The sequence below is a fragment of the Macaca mulatta genome, chromosome 15 (genome assembly GCF_049350105.2).
Source record: "Macaca mulatta isolate MMU2019108-1 chromosome 15, T2T-MMU8v2.0, whole genome shotgun sequence".
NCBI lineage: Eukaryota > Metazoa > Chordata > Mammalia > Primates > Cercopithecidae > Macaca > Macaca mulatta.
The window spans coordinates 118,378,361-118,398,771 of record NC_133420.1 but is presented as its reverse complement, the minus strand read 5'-3'; the positions used below and the strand labels follow the sequence as shown (position 1 = coordinate 118,398,771).

Here is a 20,411-nt window from a genome sequence, read left to right as displayed (position 1 = left end):
AAGGCAAGACCATGCAATGAAGAAAGAGCAACAGCCTCCTTGTGGCATGGGGGTGCCCCTCCACGCTCCCAATCGGTTACTTGAGTGTGTCTCTAGAAAGCTGGATGTGCTTTGGTGGGAAACAATGTCTTCTGTTACATACCTGTGCTTCTTTTAAGGCCTTCTAAAGCCCCCATCACCTTTCCTTTAAAAAAAAAAAATGGCAAAACAAGCCTGACAGCAACCCTTCTGAAGAAGCTGAGACCCCCAAAGTCAGGGTGTGCTGATGATGGGAGTGTCAAAGCCAACCCGGGGAGCCTGTCTGCGGGGATGGAGATGCAGAGCTTGTGTGCAGCCAGCACCCTTCTGTCCAGGCAGGCTCTGAATTACGGGTCTGAATTATGCTGCTAATTCCAAGCTGGAATTAGCTTGGAACTGATGATTTTCACAGCAGCTGAGCTTCACTCAATGACAAAATCGTCTACAGAAGGCCCTCTATGTACAGCTGCTGTGCCATAGACAGTGATTATGCAAGTTTCTGTCAGCATTTGTCGACTTTACTTATAGATATTTGCAGCCTGAAAAATGTGAGACTTTTCCAGTAAATAAGCCAGTGGTTTTAAAACACGAAAGTCTGGGACTGTGGATTTTTTAAAGAGTGTATTTAACAAGTGAAGTTGTGCATTTAGGTATGGAGTGAAACTGGGAAGAACACCATTCCCTGTTTAGGTTAGGGCAAAGAGGTATCTGCTCAGCTCCTCCTCTCCCCCTCACAAGGGGAAAGTCGATTCTACTTGCTGCACACATAGTAGGCCCCTGGGCGCACAGTGGGAATGTCTACAGAGAGTCAAATAAGTGCAGATGTCCCTTGAAGCTGCTTTTGATTCATTTGAAGAATCCTAGAAGGAAACCCAAGGTCTTGATGCTACTTCATACTACATTTGGCTTTTCCCCTAAGCCACTGACAGAACTGACTTGGCAAGATTAGAACGGGACAAACTAAGAAAGCAACCAGCAGCTAATGGCTAAAACCTGGGATACTGCCTTTCCACACAGTGTCAGAATGTGAAATTACCAATTTCAATTTCTGTTTGAGTTAACCATATAACATGCAAAAGGAATAAGTTTACATAAAAGTATAATTTTCCAGCTGTTTCAGATATTCTTTTTTTTTTTGAGACGGAGTCTCACTCTGTTGCCCAGGCTGGAGTGCAGTGGCGCGGTCTCGGCTCACTGTAACCTCTGCCTCCTGGGTTCAAGCGATTCTCCTGCCTCAGCCTCCCAAGTAGCTGGGATTACAGGCATGCACCACCATGCCCAGCTAATTTTTGTATTTTTAGTAGAGACGGGGTTTCACCACATTGGCCAGGCTGTTCTTGAACTCCTGACCTCGTGATCCACCCACCTTGGCCTCCCAAAGTGCTGGGATTATAGGAGTGAGCCACCGCACCCGGCCCAGATGTTCTTTTACCTCCAGCAAACCATACTAGAATCCTACTGGCATTGTATAAACCACTGATAAACATTTCCTGAAATTAAAAAATTAATTGTACTTGGACTTCATTTTTAGCATAATCGTAACAGCATAATGCTCGTCTTTAATACAGCTACACGGCCAAAAAATCACAGGAATCTCTGATAGTCTATGTTGTTTGGTAATGAAAATCTATATGGGATTCAGAGAAAAGAGAAGCTGGTGGCTAAAATCTAGAAGTCAATATTTTTTATGAACCTAAAAGCACAATTATTTTCATTTCTCCATTTTTCACCAAATGATAGCGTCTCTTTGGTCTTACCACATTTATTTAGCACAAAAAAAGGTACTAGGAACTTTTGCCCATAAAACTCTCAATGTGGAAAGCTAAGAAGAAAAATATAGGGCCAGGTGTGATGGCTCATGCCTGTAAACCCAGCACATTGGGAGGATGAAGCAGGCAGATCACCTGAGGTCAGGAGTTCGAGACCAGCCTGGCCAACATGGTGAAACCCCATCTCTACTAAAAATACAAAAATTAGCAGGGCGTGGTTACACAGCCCTGTAGTCCCAGCTACTCAGGAGGCTGAGGCATGAGAATCGCTTGAACCCAGGAGGCAGAGGTTGCAGCGAGCCAAGATTGGGCCACTGCACTCCAGCCTGGGTGACAAGAGTGAGACTCAAAAAAAAAATAATAATAATAAATAAAATAAAAAAGAGAAATACAGTCCTGGGATCAAATCTTAATGTCCTTAGACATTTTCCTGAAGACTTAGTGCTCTAGAAAGATGTTAGAATTTTACCATGAGCCTCTCTGATTCCTCTACAGAGCCTCATGCTCACACGCATGTACACACACACACACGATTTCCATCAGTGTACACTGAGTTATGCAAGAAGCACTTATTATAGTAATTTTGTTTATCTATGAAATTATTCAAAAGTCACATGTAAAATGCAACTTAAGATGGCAAAACCCCATAAAAAAGTACATGTCCCTGTAAGTAACATTCACTTTCAACAACAAACACATGCAAATAGAAACTTGGCCAAAATCCAGGATCAGGTGGGAGGACACAGAATCAGGACCTGGGATCAGGCAGGAGGACACAGAATCAAGACCCACAATTGGGTGGATGGACACAGAATCAGGACCTGGGATCAGGTGGGAGGACACAGAATCAGGACCTGGGATCAGGCGGGAGGACACAGAATCAGGACCCAGAATCGGGTGGGAGGACACAGAATCAGGACCCAGAATCGGGTGGGAGGACACAGAATCAGGACCCAGAATCGGGTGGGAGGACACAGAATCAGGATCCGGGATCAGGCGGGAGGACACAGAATCAGGACCTGGGATCAGGCGGGAAGACACAGAATCAGGACCTGGGATCAGGTGGCAGGACACAGAATCAGGACCCAGAATCGGGTGGATGGACACACTTGGAAGCTGTAGGGATCCTGTGCTCTGTGCGTACCTTGTTTGAGATGTCCAAATTGCAGTTTGCTTCACAGAGGGCCACCACAATAGGCACGTTGCCATCTTTACATGCCACGTGGAGGGAAGTATTGCCGTGCCTGTCTTGATAATCGACGAAACACCCTTGGCTGAGGAGAGTCTTGATTACTTCCATCTGACACCGTCTTACAGCCAGATGAAGGGCAATGTGTCCATCCTGGAAACAAACCCCAGAGATCATGAGAGCTTTACGCTTGGGCATGTGGCCTCCATCTCTCCACCTTTCCTGCCGCCACTGAGTGAGGTTTAATTGGCAACAAGATCACTACTAAAAGGCCTAGTGGAGGATTTAAATGAAGAATCCTATAGCAGACTCCTACAGCGGGGTAAGGACTGGGAGGATGCGGAGCTTTACATGTTCCTCTCTAAATAATCACAGCCTAAGCTGACACCAGCTTGATCCATTTAGGCTTTGGCAGTACAATCAGATAGAACATAAGTAATTGTTGATACTTCAATGGCCTCTTTAACCAAAGCATTTGTAAAACACTTTTAAAAACATTTGCCCAGCAATCTTTGCCAATTTCCTAAATAGAGAGCCTATTATTTTACTTTGCACCAGGAAAAATGTGAAAGTATTGTGAAACAACTTGCTCAAGGGCTGTCATACAAATGAGAAGCAGATTTAACATGTCTAACCTCTGCATCCCGTGAAAAACCAGCCTGGGCCTTCATTCTACCTATTACAGAATCCCTGATGAATAGGTGTGTTGAGTTTTAGGAGCTGGTGGAGAGTTCTGAAACATTTCTAAAACTTTACTGTGCTAGGGTTTCTCAGCCTCAGTGCTACTGGCATTTGGGGCTGGGTGATTCTCTGCCGAGGGGGGCTGCCCTGTGGGCTGCAGGATGTTTAGTAGCACCACTGGCTGGGATCGATGAGACGCCAGTAGCAACCCTCATCTCTAGTTGTGACAACCAGAAAGTATCTCCGGACATTATCAAACACCCCTGGGGGCAGAGTCAGCCTCCATCCCCCACTCAGAACCATTGCTCTATACCGAGAAAATAACTTCACAAAGGGCAGATATTAAATCAACTACAGAAACCCAAATCTAACTGTATATAGCAACATCACAGCCTTGTTTTAAGTACAGAGCACAATAAAAACAGATGAGGCTGAATTTGTTTAATTAAAAACATGGAACACCTGGTCTAGCATCGAGATTGCCAGACAAGTAAGAGTGGTTTATTGTCTTTTTACAACACAGTAGATGATAGAAATAAGTAAAACATCTATTTCTTTGTTCATCTAAAAGTTAATAGTGTGTTGCCAGTGTTAGTCCTCAATGAGAATTGTCTCGGATTCAGTGAACATCACTGTACCTGCTCTAAAGCTTTAAAGCTAAAAATTATTTAGAGCCCAAAGTCATTTGATCAATTCATGAATTTTGTTATATGCCACAAATTAATATTAATTATTAAATACAATATAGAAAAGTTCACAGAATCTTTGGAACAGAGAAGAGAAGGGGTAATTACAGTTTGCTGCATTCAAGTTTGTTATCTTAGGGAAACAAACTGAGGAGTCCTGTGGTCCCTCTAGACCCCTAGATCACTTCCCAGTGCGTATGAGTCTTCCCCTATTATAAGGCACCTTGTCGCAAGCATTAAGGTCGGCTCCATGTTCGGCCAGACACTCCACGATGTCGTGGTAGCCCCTGGCAGAGGCTGTCAGGAGCGGCGTCTCTCCTTCTCGGTTCTTGATGTTCACGTTACAGCCGGCTTCACAAAGGGCTTTGGCCACAGAGTAATAGCCGTGCCAGGCAGCACAGTGCAGGGGGGTTTCTTCTTCCTGGTCAAGGAGACAAGTGCAGAGAGGAGGAGAAAACAGCAATGAGAAACAAAGTGTAAGCAAGGTGAGAGTCTCTGTCAAATTTGGCAGAAATGCAACCAAGGCAGCAGAGGGAAAGAGCTCATAGGTACTGGAGTGAAATATTAATCTGGAATGAAATAACATGAGTGTGAGCCACCAGCATTAAGAGGTAGATCTGATGTCTCTCCTTCATTTGTTTTCTTTCCTCAACACTTGTGTGTTTGATGAATTTGGCTTTCTCAGCATATGACTGACAATGGACTTTCGGGAGCCCGCTGAAACCATCAGCCCTGCTTCTCTGAACAATACAGCCTTCATGCAGGTGCATTATAGCCTCTTTCTAATAAGTGCCTCGCTGACTTTATCTGAAACTGCTCATAGTAGGTGAGCACTTCCCTGAGCATGAATTCTTCCAGCAACCTTGATGCCCCTAGCTTTCTGTCATGTTTACAACACAAGGTGAGTGGTAACAGTATTGTTGCTTTGGCTAGAAAGTAATTAGGAGAGCCACACACAAGTCAAGGGAAGTCCTTACAGACTGGGAGGCCTGTAGCTTCAGGATCAACATCGTTAGATACATAAATGCACCGATGAGAGGCCATCCTAGAGCGGTGGTGACAAACGTGGGCTCTGAAACCAGACTGTGTGTGTTCAAGCCCCAGCTCTACCACTTCTGAGCTTTGTGAGCCTGGGAAAGTTACAGAAACTTTCCCTGCCTCAATTTCCTCATCTCCAAAATGAGAATGATAATAGTAATCCATCTCATAGGGCTGTTCAGCAGATTGAATGCATGAATGAATGAAGTGGTTAGACCCGATCCTGGTATCAGCACCTTGCACACCTTAGCTAGTACTTCTGTTTATGAGTCCCTGCCCTTTGAGTCCTTGCCCTCTGTAGTGGAAGACAGAAAATCTAGCTTGGATAAAACTCTAAAGGCCCCGACTGTACCATCTGGCTGCCTGTACATTCATGTATAGAGCAGAGGAAGGGAGGACGTCAGCCACGACCCACCTTGTCCTGGATATTGGGATTGGAGCCGAAGCTGCACAGTAACTGAGCCACGTCAGCATGGCCGTAGCGAGCCGCCACGTGGAGGGCTGTCTCTCCAGACTGCAGAAGAAAAGGAGCTGGTGATTCTGAGCCACATCTGAGCAGGCTATGGAGACCAGAACCCAAGGCCTACACCCAGGCCTGCCCGGTTCCACCCACCCACCTCGGGCAGATGCCCCTATAGTGGCTAGGATGGGGACCTGGGGTTGGGGCGTCCACCACACAGTCAGTATTAAGCCCACACACTTGGCACATCCTGTGAAGTGCAAACAACTCAGGAGAAGGCTCTCCCTTTTCCATGATGGCTGTTCTCAATCTTCTTTATGTACTGACACTTTCTAGCTGTGTGATTTTCTGCTTTTTTAAACACAACATTCTCTTTACTACTGGGTTCATCATTCAGCAGTTACTTAAATGAACTATTTTACTTATTAACAAGCTTCTCATTTCATTGCCTATGATTAGAAACTTATTTTCTTATATTCTCAGAGATTTTCTCAGAAATTTTAAAGAATATCACTATTTGCCCATGTAATAACTTTCTGTGAATTAGTAACAGGTGCAAATCCTTTAAGATACTTTACTTCTATCCACCCCACAGAAAATCATCAGCATAAACAAATTTTAAGAAGACAAAACAAGATATATGGTTGCCACCTTCCAGATAACTGCCATAATAAATGTGTGTCTCTGATAGGAATGTTACCCCTCAGATACGGTGCAGTGCACAATCCATGCAACTATGTGTGGCAGCTTGACTAAGCATGTTGAATTAGTCTGCCAGTACTGGAAGCAGAGAAGTGTTGTACAGTAGAATAAATAATGGATGAGTAGGTAGGAATCCCAGGTTCAGGTTCCGGCACAGCCAATTAACTCACAGGATTGTTGTGTGAACTTAATGAAACACACACATATGAAAAGAAGGTATCTTGATAAGTCAGTAACTTTTATAACACCATTGTGCCAAAAAAAAGCCTTACTTTATTCTTTATGTGCATTGTCTCATTAATATCTTCTAGTGTCTGTGATTGTCAGGTCAGCACTATCAGCCACTTCAGAGAAGAAGAGAATAGGAGAGATCCGCTTAAAAGCACAAGGCTGAGTCAGGAAGAAAATCAAATCGAGACCAAGGGTCTCTGTCTGGTTGTCTTTCTACTAGAACTTTGAGGTGTTTAAGTTATGGGGATTATAATTCAATGTGTGCGTATTATGGCAACTACCTAGAAGATTTTGGCTTAAGGCTGATTTCAATATTAAATCAAACCACAGGCAACAAGAAATTTCCAATTTAAATTTTCTGCTGGTGAATTTTGGTGCTGATTCCTTTCCTTTGGGTCCCGATGCACATGGTAGGCCAGCATCACTCTCACATGCATCCATTTACTACCTCCTCAGGTTCCTCCTAAGAGAAGTGGCCTTACCTTGTCTTTCACATCCAAAGGGCATTTGTTCTCACTGAGAAATTTCAAGGTATCGACGTGGCCATGCCGAGCAGCCCAGTAGATGGCATTGGACCCACCCTGCAGGAAAATCAACCTGGGGTCACATTTCTAAAAAGCTGACAGCGCCGGATGCATGCATCCCTCAGACTCACTGTATTTCCCTTCCTGCGTGATGACAAACCCCAGAGGAGCAACTCCCCAGAGGAATGAAGCCCTCATTCTCTTTTACACCTTTGACAAATGTACCATGTTACACAAGATGCTAGCATTAGGGGCACCTGGGTGATGCAGATAATGGAACTCTTTTGGAACTTTTCCAACTTTGTTTTGTAAATCTAAAATGATTTTGAAATAAACAATTGTTTATAAACAATTGTTTTCTGTTTGTAAACCCTCATCTCCCCCTCTGGTTAGGACTCCCTTACTGCAGGGGACCGGATCTACTCCACTTACAGCTCTGCTGACGTCTACAGAAGCACGCAAACACATTTCTGAAGAGAATAATTAGCTAATAAAACTTTTTCATGTGTGGCATCTAACACTGTTGAGTAAATGTGATCGGTAAGAAGGAAAATCTGGGTAGTGTATGAAGAAATGCTGATGTCAAGCAGCAGCGCCAAGGGGAGGAGAAATGATAAATGTTTGCCTCTCTAATGCATGTGTCAGGCTGTACCAAGCTGTTGAAAAAGCAGCTTATCTTCCTTTACAGGAAACTGAGAAACAAGTTAGGACATACATTTTTTTTCCTCTGTTACCCCGATAATTAAGAGACATTTGATAATACTTTAAAATTCAATTCATTTCAATAAAACGATTATGACCTTATCCTGGATATCGATTCTTGAGCCTCTTTTAATGAGCAACTGTAGTATTTGAATATTCCCACAGCCAGCAGCAATGAGTAATGGAGGTGTCCCGTGCTAGAATAGGCAAGAAAAAAAATTACTAATTTTCAGGTTTGGTAGGAAAGGAAAAGCCCAAATGATGATTGCTGTTCCCACACACCTTCCCCTGTCTCAACAGACATAGAGCTACTGCTGAGTGGCAAGAAGAGAAGACAGGTAGAAGGGTATAAAACCTTTCCTTCCCCTTTTGGATTCTCATCGGGGACACTTTCATTAGCAGGATGAGAAGATCTAAAATTTCATGGGTTGAGATACAATATGTGAATGAAGGAAGGTCCTCAATGCAAAAAGACCCTATTTGTAACTCAAATCACTCTCTAAACAGAAGTGATTTTCCCCACAGTATGGAGCTTCCAATTGGAAGGGAGAATGGAGAAGCAGACGGCGTCCTTCCCTTAATATGGAAGGGCAAGGTCACTGTGACCCACCCCTCCACTATGCTGCAGAACAGAACCAGACCTTGTTGGGTTGGTTAACATCATAGTTGGACAATGAGCCCAGAAGGTGCTGCAGGCCTGGGACGTTGTCATCATTGATAGCATGGATGATGGCTTTCATCACAAAGGAGTCTTCCTCATCCTTGAGAGAGACAGCCAAGATGGAAACAGAGTTACACTGCTAGCCATGATTCTCTTACCAACATAAAAGAAACCTGTGCTCACTTGTTAACAGGGGGATTCAGAGGAAACTAAGCCATTTATTCCCCAAAACCACACAGTCATGAAGGGACCTAGGAGGGAAATTTTTGCTCCTTCCATGTTGCAAACGAACACTATTTACTGTTTACCTGGGCTTTAATGTTATCTGCAGTATAGCCCAGAGACAGTGTCTGAGATCCAGATTTCAAATGATGATGATGACAAGTAACCTTTTGTGTTTATCTTAAGAATCTGTCAAAACACAGTTCCTAAAACCACTGTGAAAATCTTTAGGTATAACATACTCTCTTCCTGGAAAAGGAAAAAGAAAAACCTACTGAAGCAAAGAAATGATGCCTTTGAATAAGATATTCTCAATTTGGAATGTTTCCAATTACAGAATTGTTTTCTGATCACTTGTATTTCTTCCATCACTATGTATAGAATAACATGGCAAAATTCTCTGAAAGTTGGTCCCAATTACAAAAAACAAAACAAAACAAAAATTTAAAAAATAGGCTCTAAATAAAGAAAACAAAGGCTAGAAATCAGAAATCTGATGCATTTCTAATTACAAAGGAGAAATAACCAGAAGAGTAGTGAACAAAAACTTGAAAAATCTTTGCCACTCTGTCAAAATTCACATTAAAACTAAGGAATCTGCTAGAAAAATCCTAAACAAAATTTTTGAAATGATAAACATATAATTATGACCACTGGAATTTCAAATCTGGAAAAGTGAATCTAGGGATGCTGAATCTCTGCTTGTGGGGGAGAATGGAGAAAGCATGTCTCTCCATCTGCTTTCTCTTCTCTACAGATCTGAATCCAAACACTTTCCATGTGGGTTTTAGTAATATTTGTATAAAATGCATGTTTAAGAATGCCACCGGTTTTGCTTTTCTATCACAATTCAAGTCAATGACTAAGAGGCATTTACATGAAAGCGCAAGTCAAGAGAAATGGGGAAAACAGAAGGAATAAAGCAGATTGTTATGACTCACCCTGTGATTAGAATATGGAGATGAGGGAATCTGACCTCTGGGAGGTATCTTTCCACCTGGAGCTCCTACACGACCCTTGGTCCCTCTCCTACCCTAAACTTTTCACTGTGACACATGGATCATCTCCCAGTTGAATATACAGTGACTTCAATTTGCAATCTTTAATCATTCTCATTATCTTACTTAGAGTCACAGTTTTTATCTTCTTGCTGGTTGCAAAGCAGCCACCCTCTAACGATTCCCAAACAAAGCCTCCTCTTCTCTCTCTTTTCGCCCTAACCTGCTTCTCTTTTGTTTTTGTTTTTTTTTTTAAATATCTCCAATCCCATTTCACTCCACAAGGCTAGATGTGGAGCCTCAGTGAAGCTACTACCTTAAGGGGAAAAATGGGGAGCTGGTGTCTGCAATTCCCACCCTGATGTACTCGGCTCCACCAGGGAAATGCTGACTGTTCAGTTACAGGGGCAGGGTAGTTCCCACAGGACGACCATGGCTGCCTCGTCTGGAGTCCCCTTCACCTCCTGACTTAACAAAGGCCCATTGTTTGATTGTCAGGGGAAAGTCTTGTTGAATTCGGAGGCTTCTACTCATATCTGAAGAGCTTATCTATGATTAGGTTTCAGTTTGGATTAAGGGGGAAGATAAAGAAAATAAAGGCTAGAAATTGGAAAATGAATGCATTTCTAATTACGAAGGAAACATAACTAGAGAGTATTGAAAAACAAATTTGATAAATCTTTGCCACTTTGTCAAAGTTCATATTAAAACTAAGAAAGCTGGAGTTATTCTCAAGGGCCTTGGGCAGTCAACACCAGGCCAACAATGCAAGCGGGTTAGGCCTTCTGGTCTGCTAGGAGACACATCAGCAAGCAGCACTGCACTCTCCCTGATTCTCTGGTGCATGTGTGTGGGAAGGAGGTGGCGGTTGTCTGTCCCTTCCGTGCTACTGTCAACCAAGATTCTTCTATGTCAGTGGCAACAGTTCATGCAAATTAGAATAAGCTCTTTTCTGCTGGCTAGCCTCTCTTTTACCAGAATATCAGTGAGTGCGTCTCTGCGTGTGTGCATTTGCTGTGCGTGTGCGCGTGTGTGTTGGGGGGTGGTCTGTGCCTACGTTTGCATCAAGGTGGAGGGTAGTGTTAGAGGGATGGGGCTATGAGAGGGGACAGCACCATCCAAATCAAAGAGAAAAAAAGAGGAAAGAAGCAAGAGGGTGCATAAATCAGCACCCCCAAACCCCTCTGAGGGGATCAAGAATAGGCTTGCCATTTCCACAACTTCAGGTTCCTGGGAGGTTGAACGAATAGGACAGCTTGGACATTCTGAGTACCCAGTGCTGAGAAAGGAGCACCAGGGCACACGGGTTTGCTTACCAGAGTATCGTCGCTTCTGGCAACACTCATGTTACTTCTGGACAGGAACGACCTGGATAATCTTTGGCACAGTGATATCAAGCGAACGGATTGCTTTTTTTAAAAAAAAAAAAAAGGAGGGGAGGGTGAGGAGAAAAAAGGTAGGGTGAGAGGAGGAGACACAGCTTATGTAACAATTGTCAAATGAGTACAAACGACAAAGCCTTTGAAATCGTGTTCACAGGCATGAGCACACACTCTCCCAGGTGGGCAATCCTACAGTGAATTGGGTTGTATTTACTTCGAGAGTAATTTTAAAGGTCTTATAAATCAAGACAACAGGATATAGAGATTCTCCTTCCATGTTTCATTATTGAACTACAGAGTTGGACACCCCACATCCTTTCTCTCTATATATTTTCTTCTCTGCTCTTTGGAGAAGGTGATTTGACCCTTGCAGGTCCCCCCTTAGAGAAGCACAGAATGCAGGGGCCTTGCTCTGTGTCCTTTGTGCCACATAAACAGTGATGGTAGACAATGTAATGACCAAAACGCGACAGCTGATGGAAGTGAACAGCTGGGGGTCCTCTTAGTCTACAGAAAAAACATCTCTGCATTTACTCTCAAAGGCAAAAGTACAGTTAAAGAATGAGAGTGAGAAAGAGAAATGTATGGTTGCTCTCTCTCTATTTTAAGCCTAATTCTAAGGACTTTTTGAGAATCTAGTGCTGTGGTCTTCCTTATTCCTACCACAGCACCCCAAAATTGGTAGGTGTGAAAACGAGGTACATTTCTGGCCCTGAGCTGGGAAGACATGGTAGGTACCCACTTCCTCTGGGCTTGACATGACCCTGGGCACAGGAAACCATCCCATCACCTTCTTAGCCCTGAAGTGTGATTTCTTCCAGGATGTCTGCAATGCCTTCCGATCTATGTCCCACCCAGGCCCTGTGGAGGCCATCCACACTTAGGAAGGAGAAGAGGCCACCCTGCAAATGCTCATGGCCCCACCCCACCCCCACTCCAACCACTCACAGATAAAGGCAGGGCTGAGAGACCCACTTACACGAGCTACAGCACAAATGTAATCTCATGCTGCTTACCACAAAGAATGAACCTATTTAAAATGTGGCTTGTAGTATTAGAAAAAGATTTCACTATAATTTTATGGTGCTGCTATAAAAATTTGCATTGAGAATGGTTTCGATGGAAAAACTACAAAAGTACATTTAATGGTATGAGTTAAAGTGACTAAAATATTGTTTTTGCTTGTTTTTGAAAATAGAGTAATGGTGCAGAACACTACAGATGGATTAAAAAGAGGAAAGGATGCATTTTCCATATTGCCAGTATCAGAGGAGACGGACCCTTACCACACACTGCTCTACACAGGAAATAGAATTTGTTAATCCCTCCACAACAAACAATCTTACTTTCCACTTTTTCCGGGCTGCAAACTTCTTGAATTTCTCCATGTTTACTGCTGATGCTTTTCTACTAAGTGCCTGTTGTGTATCTTTAGGCTAAAATAAAAATCCAAGAAAAAAAAATTAAAGCTCTCAAATTACGAAAATGTGTTATATGACAATTTTTTGAAACATCTCCTTATTCAGGATGCTTACGCATTCACCTTACTAAATTAGCACAGGAGTTGGGATAACATGGAATATCTAGGCATCTAGTCTTAGCGGGCTCACTCTTGTATCTGAGGGTTTCGTATCATCCATAAACACTGGGGAGAAGTAGAGCTTGGGGTCAAACTAAATCATGACTTTCCACACTGACAGTTTGGGAACGGCAATATTCATGGTGAGGCTATGTTATGAGGCATTCGAACTTGGGTATCACCAAGTAATGTAGAGCTTGGAGGGATCTCAGAGGTCAGCAAAGTTAGTTTGGCCTATAGCAGGAGAATTCCTTGTACTGTATCTTTTTCAGTAGATGCATTTAGCTTTTATCTTCCACCTCTGGGAGGAGGAGACACCACAGCTGGCTAGGAGAGCCCAGGTAACCGCTGGGAGCTTGCACAGCAAAGCTATTTGCCCCCAAAGCCTGTTTCTGTGATGTTCACTTCTTTGTTTCATGATTTTATTCTGTAACTATCATCCTTTACCACCCCTAATCCTTTCTGCCCTGGATTGAAGCAACTTTAATCCAAATGTCAATCAGGCCAGGCAGGTAATGTAAAGGTGTAATGTTCCAGGGGACCCTGTTCCCCAGCACCAAGGTGCCTGTGCCACTTCCCAAGGCCATGTGGAATGAGGGCTCAGTGTCAGCAGATCTTCAGATTTCCCAAGAGAAGCTGGAAATCCAGATTTGATTGATATTTACATGCTGGAATCAACATAAAATTTTAAATATACTGTTTGGGCCAACACCCCACACGTCACTCCAAACATAGTTGTTGAGTGGGCTTGACCTTTTACAATCCTGCTCTGTGCTGGCTTATTCCTCTTTCCCCACCTCTGGGATTATTAGGATTTTCTTAAAATATGATGCAAATAGCAAACTTAACACTCCAGGTGTGACCTGAGGTTAGCAGTACTCTAAGACACACGAATACCAGGGTGCCCAAACCAATCACACAGAAGGTGATCTAAACAGTGAAGTAATATGCAACTCACCTTGATCCAGGGATGCTGCAAACTATCTTGAATTGTCATTCTCTTCCTTGAGGGGAGGGGGAGAAAGGAAAAAATGCTGTGACCATAGCAGCAAATACTAAGGTTGTTTTCCTGCTGGCTGGGCCTGCCGAGCAGACACTCTGGAAAATGCAGTTCAGGGAAGAAAGCCAAAAACGACATCGGTCTTTTTGTGATTATTTCACTGTGCCTGCAGGGACCGACTGAGCGGGGGCAGAGGGCCCTGCTTGCATTTTCTGAAGCGCTTCACATGGCATGCTGCCCTTTGGCAGATGAAGCAAGCAGGGTCTGAGAAACGCGGCCCTGTGTATGGAACAGGCACAGGCTCTGGGCTGGCTGAGGCCGTGGCCAAGCACCTTTCAGGAACGTGGACACTCACTTTGGATCCTTGACCAGAAGTCTTCTTATGAAATCTTTGGCTAGGGCACTGGTATTACTGAAGTATTCATCCTCAAATTCATAGTTGACAGCGGACACATTTGCTAACGTTTCTTGCTTAGTGTCTCCAAGAAATGGGGAAGCCCCACTTAGGCTGTTAAAAATAAAGTTGGGCACAGAACATTAATGATGACCCCTTGGTGTTGTCATTTTGCTCCTATAACATCTGGAGTGTGGAATAAGATTATAATCTGGTGCTTGAATAATCACTTGAGAGTTTGATTATATTTCATAGGGCTTTAACTGTCAGGACCAAAAGCTTCAGCTTCGTGCAAAAGGATTCACTTAACAAGTTAATTTGGAACAGCATCTGGTAGTTTACAGGAAACCTGTTTTCTCGGCAGTGATGGACAGCTATGCTTTCTTTCTACAGTTTCTGATGACTCATTTCAAATTAGGAGAACACGTTTAATTAGTATAAACTAAACATGTTTTGGGGGTGTAAAATGAATATGTTTACATCAAAAGCATGCATAAGCTGAAGAGATCAACACAGCACATTTAATGGTTAATTAAACCTATGGTCTCATAGAAGAGAAGAGAGTATGAGTTGTGAATTCTGGTACTTACAGGATATAGGTTATTACCCCGATACTCCTAAAAACAACACAAAACAAACAAAAGAACACATCAGGAGAATAGTCAAATAAATCAGAAAGAAAACAACACCAAGGACATACTCCTTACCACATATCTGCCTCAAGACCAAGAGGTTCATAGTTGACTATCTCAGGAGCTAAGAGGAAACAAACACTCATTTAGCTTGGGAGGAAGCAAACTAACCAATTCTATCTTCATGCAACAACCAGGAACATGGAACGGGGAAAGAATCTTCCAGCAGGGGAGGTTTGCCAGAATAATGTTTATGAGATGTAAATGACCACAGGAGCAAAGGAACTTACCGACAAACTCTGGAGTCCCAAATATGTTTTTAAATTCATTTCCAAAGTCAATTTTATGGGCCAACCCAAAGTCAATGATCTTGATCCGAGGTTTGGGGACATTTCTATCCAAAAGCATTATGTTCTCAGGCTTGAAAAAAGAGAGAAATAAAAAGCTATGATACGTTATGCTGAGGACAAGATGGCAGAACACTTCTTCTCTTCCCACCCCCAAAAGGAGAAAAAAAAAAAAGGCCAAAAATTAGGGAAGAAAGGGTGGTTGAAAGAGTACACCAGGAAAGAGTATACCAGGGTGGTTGAAAGAGTACACCAGGAAAGAGTATAGCAGGGTGGTTGAAAGAGTACACCAGGAAAGAGTATAGCAGGGTGGTTGAAAGAGTACACCAGGAAAGAGTATAGCAGGGTGGTTGAAAGAGTACACCAGGAAAGAGTATACCAGGGTGGTTGAAAGAGTACACCAGGAAAGAGTATAGCAGGGTGGTTGAAAGAGTACACCAGGAAAGAGTATAGCAGGGTGGTTGAAAGAGTACACCAAGAAAGAGTATACCAGGGTGGTTGAAAGAGTACACCAGGAAAGAGTATAGCAGGGTGGTTGAAAGAGTACACCAGGAAAGAGTATAGCAGGGTGGTTGAAAGAGTACACCAGGAAAGAGTATAGCAGGGTGGTTGAAAGAGTACACCAGGAAAGAGTATAGCAGGGTGGTTGAAAGAGTACACCAGGAAAGAGTATAGCAGGGTGGTTGAAAGAGTACACCAGGAAAGAGTATACCAGGGTGGTTGAAAGAGTATACCAGGAAAGAGTATACACAGAACCATTTTCCTAAGGTTCTGTGTTCACCAATGAGAGAAGGGGCAGAGACAAAACATTGTGAAGAAAATGTCAGTGTATCTTTAAAACATTTTAATTAAACGTATGTAGAGGTGATGTCTTAACTCTAATGACGAGAAAAAATCTGCAAGCCAGCTTTGTACAGAATTCATAGGGTATATCTTCTTATTTCAAGAAGGAAATACATGTCTTGCTCTAGGTTCTCCCTGAAGCAGGCTTGAGACAAGGAGGGGACACCAGGAAACACTTGGTAGGGGAAGGAGATACAGGAAACAGAAGGAAGCTGCTATGAAGTGTCCTATCAAGGTGGGGGTAACTAGGGGAATGGGAGACGAAAAGGAGAACTCGGTGTTATTCCAATTGTAGCATGAGGGAGCTGGGGTCTTTATCTCTCCATCTCTCCATCCTCCACGGCTGACAGCTGCTTCTGTGGAAATTTTTCTTTTGCATTTCCAGCTCCCAGGGCCACAAACAAGATGCCAGAAAGAGTCACAGGTATTTGCAGCAAGCCCTCTTTTAGGTTGTATACGAGTGTGTGTCTTTTCACATGTTTGTGGGGCCGGGGGGACATGAATGGGACACTGACAGCTCTGCTACAAAAAGAATGGGGACAATCCTCCCTCCTCTGAAATCCTGTCCCAGCTCTACGGGTCTGAATCATCTCCTCTGACAGAGCGCACACTGCTTTACCAGACCACTTCTCGCTGCCTTGAACTGGAGCTTCTCACCATTGCCACTTCCTGTTGCTCCTGTTGTGTCTTCCCTTCCCAAAGAGACCACACCTCTGTCATGGCTGGGAGGACGGCTTACACGCCGTTTCATCTCCAACTACGTCCTGCATCCAGCCAGGCAAATGCCCCAATTAGCCAATCTGAGTTTGGTTTGCTTGCTTATTGGTGACAGAGTCAGGCCACAAGCCTTTGCATCACTCAACACATTTTCTATCTTAACCTGCCCAGAGCCACAGAAGGAACCGGTGCCAGTCACTGGCTGCTGGCTAATGTCCCAGTAGCCAAGAGCAGCCCCCTTACTAAAAAACCTGGTTCCTAAGACCCCTTGTATTCTTTACCAAGAATTCCAGAATGTAATCAATTATCATTAAGCCTCTATCCCACAGAAAAGTTTGCCATCCCAGTGGGAGGCATGTATTCTATGCTTGCTGATTTATATTGATAATTCTGTTTGTTAAACTGGTACAGGAAAAATAATGTAACTCTTTCAGATGCCTCATTTTTTCTTAGCAGAGAAACAACCAAGGCTGTGATCTGCACAAGCTTCTATCTGGCTTACACTTTGAAACGTACCTTAAGATCAAAGTGGGCGATTTGAAGGGAGTGCAGGTAGTAAACACCATTAAGAATTTGTTTGAGAAATTCAGTTGCTTCCTCTTCAGTTAAAGACTCCTTTTCAGCTAAGAAGTCAAACAGCTCGCCACCTGCAACGCTGAGAACCGGGAAGCAGAGGTTATTGGTGACAATTCTGTTTCACATTGATTCCTTCTCTTATAGACTACTGGTGTGCTCAAACATCAGACAAGAAAACAGCATAAAGACTATGCTGAAACCACCAAGCATGGAGTCAGAATTCTCTGTGCAGATGGTGGACAATTCTACATTCAGACACATTTGGGCTCGAAAGCACTTGGGAACCATTTTCCTAAGGTTCTGTGTTCACCAATGAGAGGAGGGGCAGAGACGAAATGTTGTGAAGAAAATGTCAGTGTATCTTTAAAACATTTTAATTAAATGTATTTAGAGGTGATGTCTCAACTCTAATGACAAGAAAAAATCTGCAAGCCAGCTTTGTACAGAATTCAAAGTGTGTATCTTCTTATTTCAATTAGAGAGTACCTGAAAATTTTGTAACCTGCATGTTTAATTAATTCTTTAAAATTCAAATTCACAATATATGGTCTGATAAGGGTTTTTTCCTTTCTTGTTTAGTATTGGTTTGTATGTAAATACTAACACATTTATAAAAATCAATTTAGTAGCCCGGAGTGATGGCTTACACCTGTAATCCCAGCACTTTGGGAGGCCAAGGTGGGCGGATCACGAAGTCAAGAGATTGAGACCATCCTGGCCAACACGGAGAAACCCCGTCTCTACTAAAAATACAAACAAAAATTAGCCGGGCATGGGGGCGCATGCCTATAGTCTCAGCTACACGGGAGACTGTGGCAGAAGAATCGCTTGAACCCGGGAGGCAGAGGTTGCAGTGAGCTGAGATCGCACCACTGCACTTCAGCCTGGCGACAGAGAGAGACTGTCTCAAAAAAAAAAATACATTTACAAAAAAAGCAAAATGTATGTGGTTGGTTGTGGATTTATTTAGTTTGTTTCTCTGTCCAGACTGCAAGTGGGTGGAGGGGAGTGGTTGGCACCTCCCACCCCAGCCATTGGCTCCTGCTGTATGCCCCACTCCCTGCACAGAGCCAGGCACACAGCAAGCACTCAAAACTTCATCAGGTGGATGGATGAACAAGCTCCCCTAAAAACTCCACGGTAGCGATGAATGGCAAATAACAGGGAAGTTTTAATAAGAGTTTTTATAAGTTAATCTTTATCAAGTTTAACCATATATTCACAACATAATAATTAAGTGCAATTATGCACAAACTGCTGTATTCATTATCTTTCTTAGGGCAACAGCACTCCCTAAACATTTTACCTTCTGCATCTACATCCATTCAGAGTAAGAAAATTGGTGCTCATAAGATCAGATAAGAATGACAAAAAAGCTGTTTTCTTGAAAGTTTCAGATCCCACACGCCTTCACCCTCCAGGTCGGTGTTTTCCTTAGCATGGTCTAGAGTCCGTGGGCATCAGAATTGTTTGAGGATGCTTTAAAAATGAAGATTCTGAGCCTCACTTTCAATCCGCTGTGGGAGGGCTTCCAAGAATGGTGACCAGGAAACTCAGCATTTTTAACAAGCACCTGAAAAACTGAGACCATTTTCCCATGTCTGAATTCCAGGGTCCTGCTGTCAGGCCTCCCAGTGGTTTATGGGGACGATGGAGTGACTCTCCTATCCCAGGGGCCTGGCAGAGGTAGCTGCACCCTCCTGTGAACAGTCCACAAGCCTCCCCTATCACCCTATCCCCCAGGGGACACAGCAGAGCCTGGGCTCAGCCAGGATGCCCAGGAGTCCAAGTGAAAGGTGTCCTGCATGGACCCAGTCTCAGGAGTGGCCTTGCTCTCCTCCTGACCCCTCCTGCACTCCCCACCTTGCTCCTGGGCGATGCAGTCTGCCCCACCCTCTCCCCTCCCAGGTGCTCTTGGCCTCACAGCCCCCCCACTGTCTCCCCAGGGAACAAGGCAAGGCCTCCCGCTTCTCACTTTTGCATCTTATTCTTAAAACAAACAAGAGGGGGAGAGAAAATCCTTCAGCTATACAGGGAAAAAGAGAAAGCGGGAGATTGTGAACCAACCCAACCCAAAGAAAGCTCTCCCATCACCCCTGGGTCTCCAGCCCTGGCTTCTGTGCTCTCTGGGGCGCCCCGCACCACTGGGGCTGACTCAGGCACCGCGGCCACGTGGAGTGGAGAAGTCAAGTGCCTGCATCTAGTCCAAGTCTTAACTTCTGCCACGCGCTCACCCTGAAACCCGGAAGGTTACCCCTTCTCTTGAGCCTCATTTCCCCAGAGGAGTCATAAGACCTCTTCCCTTGAAGGTTATGAGGATGAAAGGTAATAGACGCGTGTTAACTGGCAAGGCTGGCCCGTGGGTAAGGTCCAGCTTGTGGGAACGAGTGTTGTTATAAAGAAGGCCACTGTCACCCCTGTGGCATACCACTGCTGCCTCCAGGATCCAATACGCAAGCCCCTTCCTGGCCGCTCCTCCTTCTTAAACCGGCCCATCGGTTAAGCCTAACCACTGTGCTTCCCAGGAAGAAGGTGAGGCGAAGGAGCGAAACTTCTGCTGTGAATATGGTGCCCGGCCGCCGGCTTTCTCTCTGTGGCCCTCTTCAGGGCCTCCCGACCCCCTCACTCACACCCTGCTTGTGTTGTCATAGAGTACGGAGATGCATTTTTCAGACAATGAGAAATATCTGGAGTTTGGCTGCCTGGTTGGGGTGAATCTTCCAGCACCCACACAGCTGGCGCAGCCTGCTGGCCCTGAGTCCTTTCCGGGGGCTCCACTGTCCAGCCTTCTGGCAACCCCATGCTGCCCCGGCCTCAGGCTTTGCCCGCTCTTCTTTGGCCGGCTTTCTCTCCCTCCCTGCCGACCTAAGCTTTCTTCAGATCCACGATCTCCTTCTCCTGCCGGCTCTGTCTTCTGTGAGGCAGGATGGCAAAAACGAGGGGACCATGGTTCAAATCCTGCCAGGGCCTCCAACCTCGCGGAGCCTCAGACTCCCCTTCTATAAAATAAAGGGTAAAACATCATAGCTTACGGAGTCGTCCTGAGGTTCCAGGACATGC

At 44.2% G+C, this 20,411-nt stretch overlaps 1 protein-coding gene across 10 annotated transcripts in view; it reads right to left on the bottom strand.

Moving 5' to 3' along the window:
- Positions 1-20,411, bottom strand: part of DAPK1 (death associated protein kinase 1) — a 210,907-nt gene that overhangs the window by 54,253 nt on the left and 136,243 nt on the right. For all 10 annotated transcript variants that reach the window (XM_077965000.1, XM_028834216.2, XM_028834213.2 and 7 more), the window contains 14 exon segments: positions 17,292-17,430; positions 15,159-15,288; positions 14,944-14,992; positions 14,827-14,853; positions 14,198-14,350; positions 13,801-13,846; positions 12,610-12,699; positions 11,198-11,290; positions 8,642-8,761; positions 8,099-8,197; positions 7,257-7,355; positions 5,797-5,895; positions 4,567-4,764; positions 2,932-3,129 (listed from right to left, as the gene is read on the bottom strand). In XM_077965000.1, the coding sequence (XP_077821126.1) occupies positions 2,932-3,129; positions 4,567-4,764; positions 5,797-5,895; positions 7,257-7,355; positions 8,099-8,197; positions 8,642-8,761; positions 11,198-11,290; positions 12,610-12,699; positions 13,801-13,846; positions 14,198-14,350; positions 14,827-14,853; positions 14,944-14,992; positions 15,159-15,288; positions 17,292-17,430 (1,540 nt within the window).